Raw genomic sequence first — 17691 nt, forward strand, 5'->3', positions numbered from 1 at the left:
TGATTTCCTTAATTTATTAATAATTAAATGACTACTCATCACCATTGCCAAGGCACTCTTCGGTCATATCTGGAACCTGAAAAAGTACACATCAATCAATCAACCAATCATTGAGTGAATCAATCAATGAAAAATCAATCAATCATTACTTGTTCAATGTTACCTTCATGAGGGAGTTCCAGAAAAATCACTTTTGTTGAAAAAATGCACCGTGAGGAGAGAAAAAATATCGAGTGAAAGTGCAATTATTCTAATTGTTAAGAAAATTAAAACAGAGGTTTTATATACAGGGTTTCTTACATAAATCATGTTTTATGCAGCTGATGCAGGTTTTATTAAAACTTGCATCCGCTGTGTAACGTTTGTACTCTTCATGCTTCCTCAGACAACTCGTGGTCTCGGTTCGTCAGAACCCTCTTCCTCATATAAAAATAAAGAAGGACGCAAGGAGTTTACAGAAAAATAGGCATGTGCGAATGGTAACGTGTGTGTTACAAAATATAGATGTCCTTTTTAATGGGTCTAAAAGATAGCTGATAATCACAGCGAAAGTTGCAGTTTTCAGGCCTTTGCAAGCACGGCAACAAGGGGCAATATTGGGTTAAAGGCTGGTCATTGGTCCGCCATGAAAACAAAAAGAAAACGAATTTCGCTCCTGTGTTTTCATTTGTCGCCCAAAAATTGAAAAAAAAAACGCACTGCCTGAACATAGCGCCTGTTTCACTGGTGTTCAAGACATTGCGAGTTGTTCTTCAGGTACGACCTTCTCCCTTCCTTTAGTGCGGAAAATAAAAGCAAGGCGAGCCTCGAGCAAGTCCGGTTGAAATACTTTATGCAGCTGGTATTTTTACATGGATTAACGAATGTACGTGGGCGAAATCGTCGTATTCAGCATCATCAATTTAGTCCACCATTGAAGACCCAGGAATCCTAAAGTGGTGTGCTTGCACACTCATATATGTACGGTCGCGCAGAAGTCAAAAGATGGAAAGCATTCCAGTGAGTATGCAGGTACGAAGATTTGCTGCGCAAATCTGTGCTGTTTAATAGCACAACTAAAGGAAGCGTCATCGTATGGTTGCAGCTAAGTCAGACAGCTGATTGCGCAGCCATTTAACTTCAGAAAATCTGAATTCACATAAAACATGTGCGCAGCAGGAGTGAGTGCTCTCACAAGAGAGAATCAGTTTTCATGACAACTTATGGTCTAAGAGAGTTTATAAAATAATATTAACCCGCGATTTAGTGAAGGTTGTGGCGATTGTAAAATTCTTGTCTATCTCTTACAAGCTTGAAGTACTGCACAACTTCCAGCTAGAAAACAAAAGGCAGTAGGAGTAGACATATCGAAAGTTTACATGCGAGGTTAATAAGGAATGTCGCTTTGTTTCTTGTCACATCTGCATAAATTTTGTCGCTGTCTGGAAATGTGAAAATATGTGTGCTGTACAAGGCGGACGATTCGCTGAAGAAATATTGAAAGGCTTTGAGGAAGATGTAAGATCATTATTAAGGACATCGCCCAGCATTGCGTAATTCACGAATGCAAAACTGTTTTTATACACTAACCTTTTTCGAACGCCCAGAAATCCGGCCATAAATATAACAACGATACCACGTTGGAACAGGCCCGAGAAATGCCGAAGTAAGCTGTCAGTTATTCTTTATATATGAATCTTGTATCGCGACGAAGAAAAGCGAAAGAGCTGCGCTGACATTCGAGTAAAACAATGTCTTCTTTTTCTAGCAACCTGCCGTTTGTTTTATTGTCTGTCTCATTGTGAATATCTGTGCATGTGTCTGTCAGCTCGTCTCCAATTTAATGCGCAATCATTCTTTGGCAAGAACTCCGGAGAAACCGTGTGTTTCCCGTAACGCCTTGCAATTGGGAAATAATTGCATAGTGTATTTGCTGGATTATACCGCGCCACCGATTGTAATGCGCAGTTATATTACCGCCCAAATAAAAAAAATAGCGTGGTGCCGATTCTACCGCACACATCATGTAACGGAACCTGAGTTGTAGAATACCGTGTTGAAACGATATTGGGGAATATACCAGGAGACACAGACACGCATAGAGCTGAACCTTAGCGGATAGTGGCAGTCGCAGCCCGACGACAGCTACTTTTCGCTGTCTACCGACCAGAGAAAATCACCTTAAGTCCATTTGTTGCCACACTTCTGGAGGATCGCGCAACCACCGTCGGCGGCAGGGCATTCCACGCATCATGGGCTCACCTTGCAATGTCTCCAAAAGTCGCTTTTTTCAGACGACTCCTTCGATGGCAGTGTGTCTAGCTACCTTGCATTGACATTATTATTTTGAGTAAGAATCGGTCTCATTTTTGATATTGAGTAGATATAATTCCGATTGTAACGCGCATGCAAATTTGAAGGCACCTTTTCTTCAAAAGTGCGCGTCAGATTCGTGCAAGTACGGTAATTGATAATGTTGAGACTTTTAATCGTTACAGTACTGTAACTGTATATGATTGGTGGCTTTAGAATCGATAAAAAAAATGAACTCGTCACGTAGTCGTCGCCTCAACATCGCCATTTTATACAATAAGAAAGTACGAGCTTGGTGAAACCAACACGCGGCAGGTGAACCCTGAATCAAAGCGGCAATAGCGTAGTCGGCAGAAGGAACAACGAGAACAGCGACAGCAACTAGGAGATAGTCAGCAGCAAGAAAAGGAAAGGAAGTGTTCAGAAGCGGATCGGAACCGACGTTACAGGGCGACGCTCGATAAAAAAAATGATACAGAAATTCAGAGGATTGCGTAAGCATTCTTTGACTCAAAAAAGAAAAAAGAATCCATGGGCAGACATGCATACGCTACCAACACTAGTAAGCTAAAGCGAAGTGATGGTCGAGCCAAAGAATGCTTTCGCATTAGTAGACAATTAGAATTTATGTAGCATTTTTTTCATTTATGAGGGAAGAGTGTCTCGCGAGTCTCTGATGGAAGTTAAATGACAACGAGTTATAGTGATATAATCCAGCACGTCGTTCGCGATTAAATAGGAATTGTAATTTTATACGGGCAAAGAAGAAGGCATAAAAACGAGTAAATGGCGCGAACTGTACTTGAAAAGTTGGTACTACGGATGTAGTACATCAGATTACTGTGCGCAAGTCGGCTGTTATTAAGTACCGCATAGTAACTGCTTGAAATAACAGTTGGTATAATATTTCTCTCTTGGTTTCATTCTATGCGTGTTACGAAGTAAGGAAGTCCATGCTAACGAGCGGCGCTGGCGCACCCGAAAGCATGGCGGCGCACATGATTGCTGTTGTGCTAGGCATGAAATTCCGAACATGCGTGCGAGCTAAAATACTGTTTTCCAGCTCGCTCAGGTCTTCCCTAAACGAGATGCTTCAGAGATCAGAAGTGCCCGCGTGGCTACTGCAACACGCTCAATAGCGTATGACGTGCCAAAGCGTTGTTTAGCTTTGGAGAACCTGGCTAGGCCAAAACACCCTTGTTAATGACCAAAGCAGTTTAACAGGAAACCACCAAAACAAGTAGCCGTTATTGTAGGAATAATCTTGCTACTTCGAAAAACATAAATCGCAGGAACATTTACTTGATGAACAAAATCATACTTTGTCACAGTTACGACCACACTTGTCGACTTTCTCCTAGTAATGCCCGCGTATGGTTGCGATCACACTCACCTATCACTGTCTCCAGGGAACTCTTACTTAGCGACGACATCCTCACTGCAGATAAAAAAATTCTGAAAAGGGATGTCACACGGCGTTATACGCGTTACCACAGCATGACTCGACACTTTGACCGGCACACTTTCCATTATAGAAAAAAAAGAAAAATGTCTACCATAAAATTGGTTGTCAATCATTTAATATGCCTAGCTGCGTTTTCATGGCGATATCGGGATATTGCTCCTTACTCTAACGTTCGTTCTTTACGCAGATTTCCATATAGCAGCCGTACAAACTTGAACAGTGATCATCTTTTCGTAGCTCAGAGCCAGGCAGGGAGACATCTTGAATTTGTAATGGCTAAATCACTGTTCTGCTTGAACGGGTAATTAAGAGCTTCAAACTACCTCTTAACAGCATATGCACATGGTGTTTGTAGTGAGGACAGCCGCCTAGCTTACTGCAGTCGTAATGTTCACGGCATCGATACTTACGCTAATTTTCTTCCGCAAAGCATATAGATGTCTCTCCCTTGCATTCCCCGTTGGCGCCCCCTTGGTACCAACAATGTTAATTCTGTGATGGTATTGCTTATATTAGGAACAATATGCTGCAATTTGGCGATGACAGCGATATTTGGTTAAAATGCACCTGCTGATTCTTCCCGAAGTAATGTTTATCGCAAGAATTTCAATTTTGGACTTTCAATAGTGCTTCCGAGTCATTTAAAGAGCCTCCGCGCATCAACTCAATGCAATAACTCAACTACGGTGTCTCTGTGAGGCATCATGTGTTATATTGCGGTCTATATAAGGAGTGGTGGACGCAAGGAGACATAAAAAGCCGGAGAAGCTGTAGCTTCTCACAATGTAAAATGCCAGGTACAAAAAAATAGGAGATTCAGGAGCTAGAAGTAAGCACAAGAACATACTGCTGGCTATTCTGGTGATACAATGCCGTATGTGAATTTCTATGGTTTGACACCCTCTAGTTTCAGCAGAATAATCGTGAACTGGACGAGCTGATACTCTGTCAAAATAAAAACAAAAGTAGCCCCTTTATGACCCTGTCCCGTTCTTGTTCTTAAAAAAAAATTAATATGCTCTATTTTGTTTGTGTGAGCCCAAAGTAGTGTTCTCGGAGCATTTAATGATATTTGCATTGAGGACGCAATGTAACGGCCATCATCCTTGTTCAGCACCCTTTTGCCAGTCTTCTCGGAAATTATTCACCTGCGGCGCTATAACGTAATGTTGCTCCCTACTTTTTCTATTACATTTCTGCAATCAGCCATCCACGAGTAGTAAAAAAATTTTCAAGCGCCACCCCCTCCCCCCGTTCGCCTGTCTGTCACGCGACGTCATGAAAACCGCCGCATATGTAAACGCTCATTATGCATGATCAGACCGAACGAAAGAAAAGTACATTTTTCTGATTGGATGCATTTTCGCCATTGGTGAAAGAGGCGTCGCTTGACCAATTTCTGTTGGTCAAACGTTTTCGGGCTGCGTCCACTTCGCCTGTCTGTCATGCGACTTCATAAAACCGCGAAAACTCCCCGCGTCAAAGTTGCGTGCACGTGTTTAAGATGCATTGATATGGAGAACAAAACTGAAATATTTTCTGAATAGCCGGAGAGTGCCCCGCTCTAAAGGGAACAGAAGATGGCCATCTGCCGATTGCTGTGGCACTAACTACTCAGAGCTGCCGGGGAGCATTGAGTTATTTGCGTATAATAAAAAAAAATTACATGGCAGTGTAACGTTATCGAGACCTTCCGGCATGTCTACATCAGTCTACCAACTCCTCTTTCCTGAGGGTCCGTTTTAGCGGCATTTTTAAACTTCCATAGCGCCGCCGCGATTTTCGACCAGCCAGTGGAAGATAAGTAAGGGGAAGCGGACCAACCGCAGACACCGGCAGGCCCTCCTGATCTGGTTATCTACTTTCATAGGGCTGCCTCTGCCCCATCGAAACTCTCTCTACTTGAGCGTGCTCCTCGCCTCTTCTCAGCCAATTAGATAAGAAAGACTGCTCAATGTAGGCAATGCTATTCGTTTCGAAAGCAAAAGAAAGTGACGTCCTACAGACCACAAGTGCGTTTGATTGGGCTTTTCAAACAACTGTGGGGGTTACAGCTCGATGCTTGCGTTGGTGGTTACGTAAATTTGACGTCAGGAGATTGGAACAAAAACAGATTGCAATAGCTTTACGTTATAGCTAGGGACTCTGCTAAGGTGTTGCTGAAAACTGCATTACGAGATATGGCGGTACAAGACGGCTGGTAACGATAGCTAGCACCCTCAATAAAACTGACACCCCTGATTCCTTAATGCACAGAATTTGCAACGGCGGTCGTATGTTGGAGGTCATCAAGGGAGACTACCAGGATTCGGTCAACACGCTCGTGGAGCTCACGGTGAGAACCTGAGATATACACAGCTTGACCAAAATGTATCTCTCTCTCTCTTTTTGTGTGTGCATGTTTGATGAAAGTAATTTATATTTCAGGTGATTATCAAGTTACAGTACATGTTTTATTGATGTTTGCAGTCGGCTCTAGCTTTGTGAAAAAATACCAGAACATGCTGCGCGTATAAAAGTTTCGAATGAATAAAGGCTAGTATCAGCTTTCCCTTCGGCGCAATTCTGCATGGGAGATATTCCAAGAAGGGTATCAGACCATTAACTATTTCACATACAGAAGTGTATTTCGCATGTAAAACTGACCTTTATTGAAAAAAATGGCAAACATTTGGTGGCAGAATGTTGCCCTGGATGCGAATTCTTTCTTTTTTTCGCTTTTCATTTTCGCTTTTCAGTGGGACAAAATGAGGTGGCGGTCACCAAATATTCAGCAGTAACTTTTGGTGGAGGCCAGCAGAACATGCGCTGTTTGTTAGATGCCACTAGGGACATTGCATGTCTAGCACGCCCATGTGGTTCTCGAAGGCCGGCGTTTTGTAATGGAGACAGCACACCTCCGTAAAATCTTTGCCTGTGTTGCAGTGAAGCATACGTACTGTAGTGGCCGCCATAGGGGACATTGATTTCATTATCTGGGCCACCTCGGTGATGGAGCTAGAGAAGAGTACGTATGCAATTAACATAGTTGGCGTGTACAAATTGAACCGCTGCTGAGCGTAGGCACTAGTCTGAAAGACCAACGTCTTTGTCAACGACAACTTGGAGATGTCACTTGTAATTAGTACCTCTCTGTTCTTTTAGGTAAGTATCACACCACTCTATAATAAATGGTTCAGCGGTGGTGAATTTTGTAGGACGGACTCCACATATCCATGCTCGCAGTCATGAGAGGAACTTAGTCTTAATTATCCCTTCTACCAAAGTATTCACGCACAGTCCAAAGGGCTTTTCTCGTTCCGCCTCTTTCATTGCGCGTTCATGTAGACTGTATGATGATCTTAAACGTCAGAATCGCTCTGAATAGATTTGCTGCCTGCTGCGAAACATTCAGAGAGCGATCGCTATTGCACAAACTCCTAATAATGAACACCACGCCGTAATTACAAAAACCAACCCTCTAGGACTGTTCAAGCATGGTGGTCCTTCCAAGTGAGCGCCACCTTCAGTAGCATGATGAAATCTAACAGTTGGGCCTAGCACTTGCCTAAGATACCTTATAACATGCTTGCAATCTAGTAAAGACATAACTACAGGTTATTTTTATACGAGAGGTTTAGTACAGCGTGCATCACGTAATGGACGTCATCGCGGTCGGGGAGAAAGGTGGCCACACGTGACACCGGAGCCTAAAGGCAGCGCGAAAGTGCTCTTGAAAGACCATATATGACATTTCTCCTCAAAGTTGGCAGAAAAAAGGCTGCTCAGTAGAAATGTGTTGCCGGAACTAGGGTCAAATGAATGATGGTACCACAGTGGCATGATGTAATGACAAAAAATACCGAGTATTGCAGTAGGAAAGGTGACTATGCATATGAATCACTCATCTACAATGATAGGAACACTTCCACAATCGCGCAATCAATGGTAACGGTCAATTATAGTAGCACTAAATACGTTCGCACCACTAAAATTGATGTTATAAGGATGGACGAGGTCTCTTGTGTCGATAAACACGTTTATTGTTGACGGAGAAAAGAATGAAACTACCGCTTTTAGATTTGCCCTAAACTTCGGTGTAAATCTCCTTTAATCGGTCGCAAACATCACCTTTTTGGATACTTGAGTGCTTGTTCTGTAGAGAAGGCGCATAACGGTGTCAAGACAGAGCTTTTATTACGCTGTGCATACGTTTCAACGCTATGCTTTCGAGCCTCGCATTTACGCCGCGCAAGCACAAGGTAAGGGGCCTGTATAGAGCTTAATGTCCGCATCATAATGACTCGGTCAGTGGCTTTCACACAGCGCCAGCATTGTTGGAATGATCGGAATGCTTGAGCATGCAGGGGTTTTCAGTTTCGAGTACATAGTGGTTAATAGTTACATAGAGTACATAGTTAATAATCACCTAAATGCAATATAGAAGCAGCCACAGTCAAGACGGTCGCGGTAATAGGCTGCGAGAAATTCAAGGTTGAAGGCAGCTGCGCCTGTGGTCCTTCGCTTAAAAGCCCTCTGGCCTTAGGGTGAGACTGAACTTTTCACCAAATCCAGAATATCACGTTATGCGAAATGAGCTTAGCAATGAACATCTTCGTTTTGGTAATTATACAGGGTGTCCAAACTACCATGCGCCAAGATTTAAAAATGTGCCAATCCTACGTAGCTGGAGAGAACCAAGGTAAAGTTGTTTGCCGTAGCTTGGTGATACTCAGATTACCTTTTGCATTCCGCCTAATTACATAACCAGCCCTAATTAATTAGTCAACTTCTCAAAGAATATAATTAGATAAAAAGTGTCAGTAAAAAAGTCGTACAGCGACATGAAAAACTGTCGATACAGCTTTCTGTTGCTGAATACGTCCTACACAAAATTATTTTTCCGAGCGTGACAGAAGCTCGCGAATACACGCAAAATTGCCGCTCTACTGGCCGCTCGATGCACTTTGCATGTTCTTGCGGGTTCCTTTCCCGCTCGGAAAAACATATTTATGTAGCAGGTATTGAGAAGCAGAAAGGTGTATCTAGAGGTTTTCGTGTTGGTCTGCAATTTCCTCATTGAGATTTTTCATCTAAATATAGAATTAGTGAATTTTGATAATTAGTGATGACCTGGTGTATAATTAGGCGGGATGGAAAAAATAATCTCAGTATCTCCAAGCGACTGCTAACAACATTACCTTGGCTCTGTCGAGCTACGTGGGATTGGCATATTTTAAAATCTTGATGCATGATAGTCGGGACACCCTGTATACGACGAGCCGGTTTAGGTTTGAAGTCATAAATTTTATTGCATTTGTGTGCAGCGAAAGCGCTTGATCTTGGTCTAATCGAAATCGTAAACGTTACCTGAATGAAGATTACATTCCACTTATTCGAACAAACTATGGAGTAGTTTCACTCATCTATGGTGCTTCTAAATTGCGGAATTCATTGACTCAAAACGTAAAAAGCAAGAAGGTATTTATAAATTAAAAACCGAACTCAAACATTACTTTATCCATGCCATGAAATATAATTAAATGCTACCGTAGTACCCAACAATATTAGGTTCCTTCAGTTGCGTTGAAGCTGAACTAATGCAATGTTTGTACCGCTTTTCTCCTGTTAAAGCATTTTACTGCCTTTCACTGCTGTTTTAATGTTATTGATTACGTCACTCCTCTTAAAACTCTTCAAGAAATTCTTTGCTTCACCTGTATGAAGGACTGTTTATGTTTCACTTCTTTAAGTGAACATATTATGACTGAGCGATTTTGCGACGAGGACGTGTTCTTTCATAGTGCTGTTCAGGAAGAGGCGCGACACTCCGCAAATAAACAGGTGCATATTCGTGAGTGCCATCTCCGTACGCAGCGCACCATACAGCAGCTGCTCTTGTCTCTCACCGTCGACCCGCGTCTCATCTTCTCGGTGAGTCGCCAATTCGTGTGAGCGAAGTTAATTCGTTACAGTGCTGTCGACTGGTTACAGTGATATAGACCGACCACGTCCAGAACTGCATAAGATGTGTTTAGCTTTCTGAAGTTTCAATGCGTATTCCTCAAAGACAACCCTCAATGAAGCTGCTCTGTATTGATACATGGCATAAACCTTAAGGTGCCCCGGTGGGCTTGGTTAACTAGATAGTTCCCGAAGGCGCTTATTTAATTTAGAAAACCAATAAAATGGGGCGATGACTTGAACTAGGTTTCGATGTTAACGTCAGTGACGATCGAAACTAATCATTGCCGTGACTAAGGGATGCCGAAGGCGACGTAATGTAGCCGCAAGCTATCTGTTTCCGAAGAATCGGACAGTTGCGGACGTAAGCAACAATGTAAATAATTCCGAAAGGACTTCAGTTTCAACCAAATTGCACCCCACGTTGACCTTTAGGACACGAAATGCTAACGAAAACTTTAGGAAGAGTCGTAGAATATGGCTTCCCAAGTTTTCCGTGCCGTTCTTTTGAAATGAGCCGCGCTCAAGCTGATATGCCGTCTGCTACCCCAGCCCAGCCTGAAGTTTTCGTTAATATTCTCCTACATATCTAGCATTAAGAGTCAATAATGCGGGGGAGGGGGGGAAGGAATTGCCTCAAGCGAAGTCATGTTGGTGCCCAGACATTTACTGCGTTCTCTTTGCCTAATATTGTGCCAGCATTTGATGTGGTTGCACTAAGATTGTTAATCTCCTCGCACGGAAATTTACAAAATAACAAAGAAGGTAAAACAGTGTTTAAAATTGTGTATTCTAATATTGGAATCTACGGTATGCTGGTAATCGGCTAACGGCTTAATTCGGAGTCCTTTACTGTAAGGTATTTTCTACAACAAACGTGGTGTTTTGGGATGTAAAATACCAAATTTGCTTAAAGAGCGTCTCGAATCTCCTGCTCAAGCCATGCTAGGCACGCCATGGCGGTGTGCCTTGCGGCGTGTCCTGAAATTTGAGAGCGTTATTACTGGTGATGTGTAATTTAGCGCCAGAATTCTGCTGTTCAGTTATGCAGAGAGCGTCGCGTTATATATACCATGCATTTAATTTCACAAAACCTTTTATGGCAACAGTTAGTTCAGACACTTTCCCGAATTCTACTATTTCCAAAGTGTGAACAATTTTAGTTAGCTTAAGGCAACCAATTAAAGTTTCATGCGCACTTGAATAAATATGAATTAGTTTTTAATCTTATCATATGATTGACGATCCAAATTAAAGAAAGAGAAAACCTGAACCGATAACGACAGTTGCCAAAATGGCATTTTAAATATGTAGTGTCAGTGAATTTGGGCGTGACGGTGGCGGCTATGTGTTTCCTTCTGGCAATATTTACATAACCGTAGAAGAAATACACGGCGTTAGTAGCGGCATTTTGAGTGTCTCTGTAACAACGCCTTTACTATGCAGGTCGACCATCCGGAATTGCCTTTCTTCGCCAAGATGAAGGGGCAACTATGGGACCATGTCGACAAGGTGTGCACAGCGTGTGTCACGCCACCTAATTCTCTCACAGCCTTTTTTGTTTCAGTAGGAGGTACAGTCAATGGACACGTACGCCAGAGTGTAAATTGAATGGCACTAGCAAACGTATTCCCTTTGACTCCGGGAGACATATCAAAGCTGCAGTTGAGAAATACCCAAAATGGTAGCGGTGGGACTTCGCTTAATAAAGCTTTTGCTTTGATAAGCAACTTGAATATACACGCGGAGAAGAGTGCTAAGGTTTACTATCATTCTCGCTTTTCAATCTTGCAGTTATCCCTAACGCAGACTGGCGTCTCTGTAAATGGGACTCTATAGCTTCAAATTATTCCAATCTGTCTTTATTTCAATCTAGGGACGTCAAATTTACGTAACCACCGGCGTCGGGCGGTAACCCGCATTGTTCAAACGCTCGCCTTGCTTATAGTAGTTAAAAGTTGTTTGCTTTTAAAACTAATAGCTTTGCCTATTTTGACAGATTTTTTTTATCTAATGGTTTGACACGAAACGAGGAGCACGCAGCAGTGGAGAGGATTTTTCGCGGGTTGGGGGCGAGTTAGCTCAGTGAAAGCAGGTAACCAGACGGAGAGGTTGGTGCCGGCGTCTCCGATGGGCCCGCTTCCCCATCCTTTGCTTAGCTTGCAGTGGCTTGTCGAAAATCGCGCCGGCATTCTACGGAAGGTTAAGAATACTGCTGAAACGGATCCTCGCCGAAGAAGAGGTAGCATAGCGATGTCGTAAGCGTGCCTAAGGGGCTCGACAACGGTTAACAGCCATGCAAAATGGTTTATTATGTGCAACTACAAAGTGATTACAAAATGGATAACAGAGTTTAGAAGGTTATTATGTGCAAATACAAAGTGATTACAAAATGGATAACAGAGTGTTTAGAGGGTGATGAACGATGCTAATGACCTAGTAATCCTGAACAAAAGTTATATTTTTGTTTCTGATTGCTGCGATAACTCGGAAACGAAACCTAATGAAGGAAAGCCTATTTTATGCGCATCACCAACAGAAAACACCTTCTAGCGTGTCAATAAACTATTCGGGGAATCCGCAGTCGCTGGAATAGAATCTTTTAAATATTTAGGTGCAACAATCAACAATCGCTTGAACTGGTCGCAACACATGGATAATGTTTGTGCGTCTGCTCAGCGTAAACGCGGCCTGCTAAGGAACAAGCTGAAACACTCACCTCCATCCGTGAAACCTTTGGCATTCAACACATTGGTGAGGTTATGATTAGAGTACGATTGCGTCGTCGCGGGTGCTTTTAAGCAAAAAAAAGTTGTGACAAACTGGAGCATATAGCCAGACTTGTCGTCCGCTTCATTTCTTTATGGTTATGGACGTTATGGCTCCCCATATCATTTAATAAATTAAAATAATATGGCCACCCTTGAATCCCGCAGGAAGATAGAACGCCTTTATTTTCTTTTGCGATGCTGCCAAAATAAATTAATACTTTGAAACTTCATCTTATCTCCAGCCACTATCAACCAGACCTACTGGGAATCATCACCACGAAAAGACAACCCCTATTACCGAGCGCAAAATTGCTTTAAACTTTCCTTTGTTCCAGGAACATTGAATGAATGGAACTTCCTGCCAGCGGATGTATTCCTGCCCAAGAATGTATAATATGCCGTGGAAAAACTGCATTTGTAGTAAACGTACATGTGCCTGCGTGCTTTAATGCGTGTTAGCCTAGACCCAAAAGGGTTCAGTTGTGCCTATCCTCACTGCGGTAGAGTTGATAGGACTGGATTACGTTTATCGATAACCTTTCTTCCCTCTTCTTTTTTCTACAAAATATTCTCACTGATTTTATTGCACCTTACGCAGTCCCTTGCATTGTACATCACTTTTTTACTGTGATTAGGTTTTATTTTTCTTCTCCTTTCAATTTTCGTATTTCTTATGTAGACTGTATAAAGAAACCCACTCCTTCCTGGGACGCATCTTGGCCTGCAGTATTCTATAAATAAATATGAATAAGCTCATGCTCCCAGGCAGTTCTGGGTAGCCAATCTCCGGCTATTCCGAAAAAAAAAAGTTTAATTTTGCTCAGCACATTATTGGCAACTTTAATGCGTACACATCACTTTGACGTGGTTCGTATTCGCAGTTTTTATGACGTCGCGTGACAGACAGGCGAAGTGGGCGCATCTCCAAAACTTTACACCAATAATAAATGGCTAATGGCAAAATAGTTGTAGAATCGGAAATCTTACCTCTTTTTATTTGGTCCGATTGTGCATAATCAGTGCGTGCACGGCATATCGGATGCGGAGTTTTCGCGGTTTTCGTGACGTCGCATGACACACAGGTGAAATAGGGATAGCCCGAAAAATGTTCGACCAATCGCGGATAGCTGATTGGAGAAATGGAATAGAAATATTTGGAATAGGTTTACATCATACACCCATCATTTCGCCGTTTAAATGTTGTGCTGGGTATGTGATATCACGCACGTGGCAGACTTCTCTGAGGGCTATTTTGCGCTTGCATTAGACAACCATGCCTGCGTCTGGGGCTGAATGGGTGAAGTAGAAGCTTCTTCTCCTGCGAGACACTGGTTCGATCGCAATATCAGATATGTTTTTAAACGCCCGAAGTAAGGCGCAACAAGGACTCGCCCACCCATCTACCCACCCACTTACCGCCCGGCTGCCTGCCTTCTGGCACAGAATGCTTCGCATTATGACTTGACCGTGCATTCGGAAATGTGCTTGTGAATGATAACGCTAGAGTTCCATTGTCTGAAAACATGCTCGTGTAAAAGGGCCAGAGTAGACTGTCAACACAAATGCATAAGCAATTATTGTTGTGCAGTAGCTCACGAACATGCTGCCTTCCGGGACATTTGCAGATCACCGAAATGTTCGTCTGGGAGATTGTAATAAACGATATCAACGACTTAGTGCGCACCGAACACGTGGTGAGTGCATCAGAGCAGCTGTGGTAAGGAGCTCTCGTTGCTTTAAGTACCGTTCGTTCGTTCGTTCGTTCGTTCGTTCGTTCGTTCGTTCGTTCGTTCGTTCGTTCGTTCGTTCGTTCGTTCGTTCGTTCGTTCGTTCGCTCGCTCGCTCGCTCGCTCGCTCGCTCGTTCGCTCTTTCGCTCTTTCGCTCGTTCGCTCGTTCGTTCGTTCGTTCGTTCGTTCGCTCGTTCGTTCGTTCGTTCGTTCGTTCGTTTTAACGCCCCAAAGCTATGCGGCATGCGGCTATGACAGATGCCGTAATGGAAGAAAACGTGTCATTAACGTGTACCTAAACCTAAATACGTTTGTATCTACGTTAGCTGGTTCTTGAACATGGACGCCAAGTTGCGCGTGTAAAGGGTATGCGAAACACATAGAGAGTAAAAACATTGGAGAAACGAATCTCGCGGGACATCTTGTGTGTCATCGTGTATTTAATTTCGCGCGTATTACGTATTAACTGTGCTCCCAGCGCAACAGGGCTTCGACCTGCAACTAGACCCAGGAACGTTCGAACTACAACTAGGCCTACGAGTGTTCTTGCCTCTATCCCAGTGTGGCGCGCGCTGTCAAAACGCAAATATTTAACCACATCCTCTGTAGTATAACGCCGTGGCAAGGTTACTCAGCGAGCTGGACCAGCCGCTGCTGTGAAGGAGCTGCAGCAGCTATGGTTATTGCACCTTACGCAGCCCCTTGCATTGTACATCGCTTTTTTTACTGTGATAATATTTTTTTTCTTCTCCTTCAAATTTTCGTATTTTTTACGTACACTGTATAAAGGAATGGCTGCGACATTTGACTGTCCGTACGTCTCTATATGTCTCTCGAAGGCACCACCGTTGTGGGTGCCTTCGAGAGACACTAAAGGGAAAAACTATTTGAGCTCTATTCCTATATTGACGCAGTCTCCTCGGGCCTATTTAACCTGTTATCGCTGAAGATGTACAACATTTTACTCTAAAAGAGCCAAAGACTTACATCAGCAAGCGTTCAGAACTTTTCTGAATCACAACGACCCAAATAATAATAATAATAATAATAATAATAATAATAATAATAATAATAATAATAATAATAATAATAATAATAATAGGAATGCTTATTGCCACTCATAAATGCAAAACAGGAACAGGCCGGCCTAAGCCTCAGTTGACTTGTACGACTAAGCCTATGAACATGATAGATATGGTAAACGAAATTCCGACATCGATGAAAAAGTAAATGACAGAAAATAGAAGAACATTTGGTTATTCTATTTACCACAAAATATATTTAAGCAGTAACTATTACGATGCGAAAGCGTTTACGTTAATGAATTTCTCCATAGCTCCTTCAATATTTTTGTTAGCGTGGTTTTCAAGGTTGCGTTAAAGATTTCATCCGGTAACTTGTTCAAAATGTCCGGCACATATGCACAGCTTCTGGCCGCACCATATCTTGTGGATGAACAACGAACCACATAACCGGCGTGTTTTCTAAGTTCCCTTGTACGGTATCTTTTGTTGGAAGGCGGAATTTCAATAATGTTTGGCAACTATTTCTATGAGCAGGGATTGCAAATTCGGTAAGCCAAGTTCACGGAAGACATTCGCAGCGGTTACTATTGGGCAATTGTAGGCAACATTTGAAAGAATATTTTGTGTAATCCTGTCTAGCCTGCATGCCCAGCAATCCGAACAGAAGCAAAATAGTCATCATCATCACCATCATCATCATCATCAGCCTGGTTACGCCCACTGCAGGGCAAAGGCCTCTCCCATACTTCTCCAACAACCCCGGTCATGTACTAATGGTGGCCATGCCATGCCTGCAAACTTCTTAATCTCATCCGCCCACCTAACTTTCTGCCGCCCCCTGCTACGCTTCCCTTCCCTTGGGATCCAGTCCGTAACCCTTAATGACCATCGGTTAACTTCCCTCCTCATTACATGTCCTGCCCATGCCCATTTCTTTTTCTTGATTTCAACTAAGATGTCATTAACTCGCGTTTGTTCCCTCACCCAATCTCCTCTTTTCTTATCCCTCAACGTTACACCTATCATTCTTCTTTCCATAGCTCGTTGCGTCGTCCTCAATTTGAGTAGAACCCTTTTCGTAAGCCTCCAGGTTTCTGCCCCGTAGGTGAGTACTGGTAAGACACAGCTATTATATACTTTTCTCTTGAGGGATAATGGCAACCTGCTGTTCATGATCTGAGAATGCCTGCCAACCGCACCCCAGCCCATTCTTATTCTTCTGGTTATTTCCGTCTCATGATCCGGATCCGCCGTCACTACCTGCCCTAAGTAGATGTACTCCCTTACGACTTCCAGTGCCTCGTTGCCTATTGTAAATTGTTGTTCTCTTCCGAGACTGGTAAGCATTACTTTAGTTTTCTGCAGATTAATTTTTAGACCCACTCTTCTGCTTTGCCTCTCCAGGTAAGTGAGCATGCATTGCAATTGGTTCCCTGAGTTACTAAGCAAGGCAACATCATCAGCGAATCGCAAGTTACTAAGGTATTCTCCATTAACTTTTATCCCCAATTCTTCCCAATCCAGGTCTCTGAATACCTCCTGTACACACGCGGTGAATAGCATTGGAGATATCGTATCTCCCTGCCTGACGCCTTTCTTTATTGGGATTTTGTTGCTTGCTTTATGGAGGACTACGGTGGCTGTGGAGCCGCTATATATATCTTTCAGTATTTTTACATACGGCTCGTCTACACCCTGATTCCGTAATGCCTCTATGACTGCTGAGGTTTCGACAGAATCAAACGCTTTCTCGTAATCAATGAAAGCTATATATAAGGGTTGGTTATATTCCGCACATTTCTCTATCACTTGATTGATAGCGTGAATGTAATCTATTGTTGAGTAGCCTTTACGGAATCCTGCCTGGTCCTTTGCTTGACAGAAGTCTAAGGTGTTCCTGATTCTATTTGCGATTACCTTAGTAAATAGTTTGTAGGCAACGGACAGCAAGCTGATCGGTCTATAATTTTTCAAGTCTTTGGCGTCCCCTTTCTTATGGATTAGGATTATGTTAGCGTTCTTCCAAGATTCCGGTACGCTCGAGGTCATGAGGCATTGCGTATACAGGGTGGCCAGTTTCTCTAGAACAATCTGTCCACCATCCTTCAACAAATCTGTTCTTACCTGATCCTCACCAGCTGCCTTCTCCCTTTGCATATCTCCCAAGGCTTTCTTTACTTCTTCCGGCGTTACCTTTGGGATTTCGAATTCCTCTGGACTAATTTCTCTTCCATTATCGTCGAGGGTGCCACTGGTACTGCATAAATCTCTATAGAAATCCTCAGCCACTTGAACTATCTCATCCATATTAGTAATGATATTGCCGGCTTTGTCTCTTAACGCATACATCTGATTCTTGCCAATTCCTAGTTTCTTCTTCACTGTTTTTAGGCTTCCTCCGTTCCTGAGAGCATGTTCAATTCTATCCATATTATACTTCCTTATGTCAAAATAGTGCACTGTCGTA

The 17691-nt window shown here is 42.9% G+C and overlaps 1 protein-coding gene across 1 annotated transcript in view; it reads left to right on the forward strand.

Moving 5' to 3' along the window:
• Positions 1-7959: 7959 nt before the first annotated feature.
• The window catches only part of LOC142578474 (uncharacterized), a 136056-nt gene continuing 126324 nt past the window's right edge, over positions 7960-17691 (forward strand). The window contains exons 1-3 of the mRNA XM_075687857.1: positions 7960-7998; positions 9614-9670; positions 11147-11212. Coding sequence (XP_075543972.1) covers positions 7960-7998; positions 9614-9670; positions 11147-11212 — 162 coding nt within the window. The remainder of the gene's footprint in view (positions 7999-9613; positions 9671-11146; positions 11213-17691) is intronic.

Source organism: Dermacentor variabilis, chromosome 4, assembly GCF_050947875.1.
Source record: "Dermacentor variabilis isolate Ectoservices chromosome 4, ASM5094787v1, whole genome shotgun sequence".
NCBI lineage: Eukaryota > Metazoa > Arthropoda > Arachnida > Ixodida > Ixodidae > Dermacentor > Dermacentor variabilis.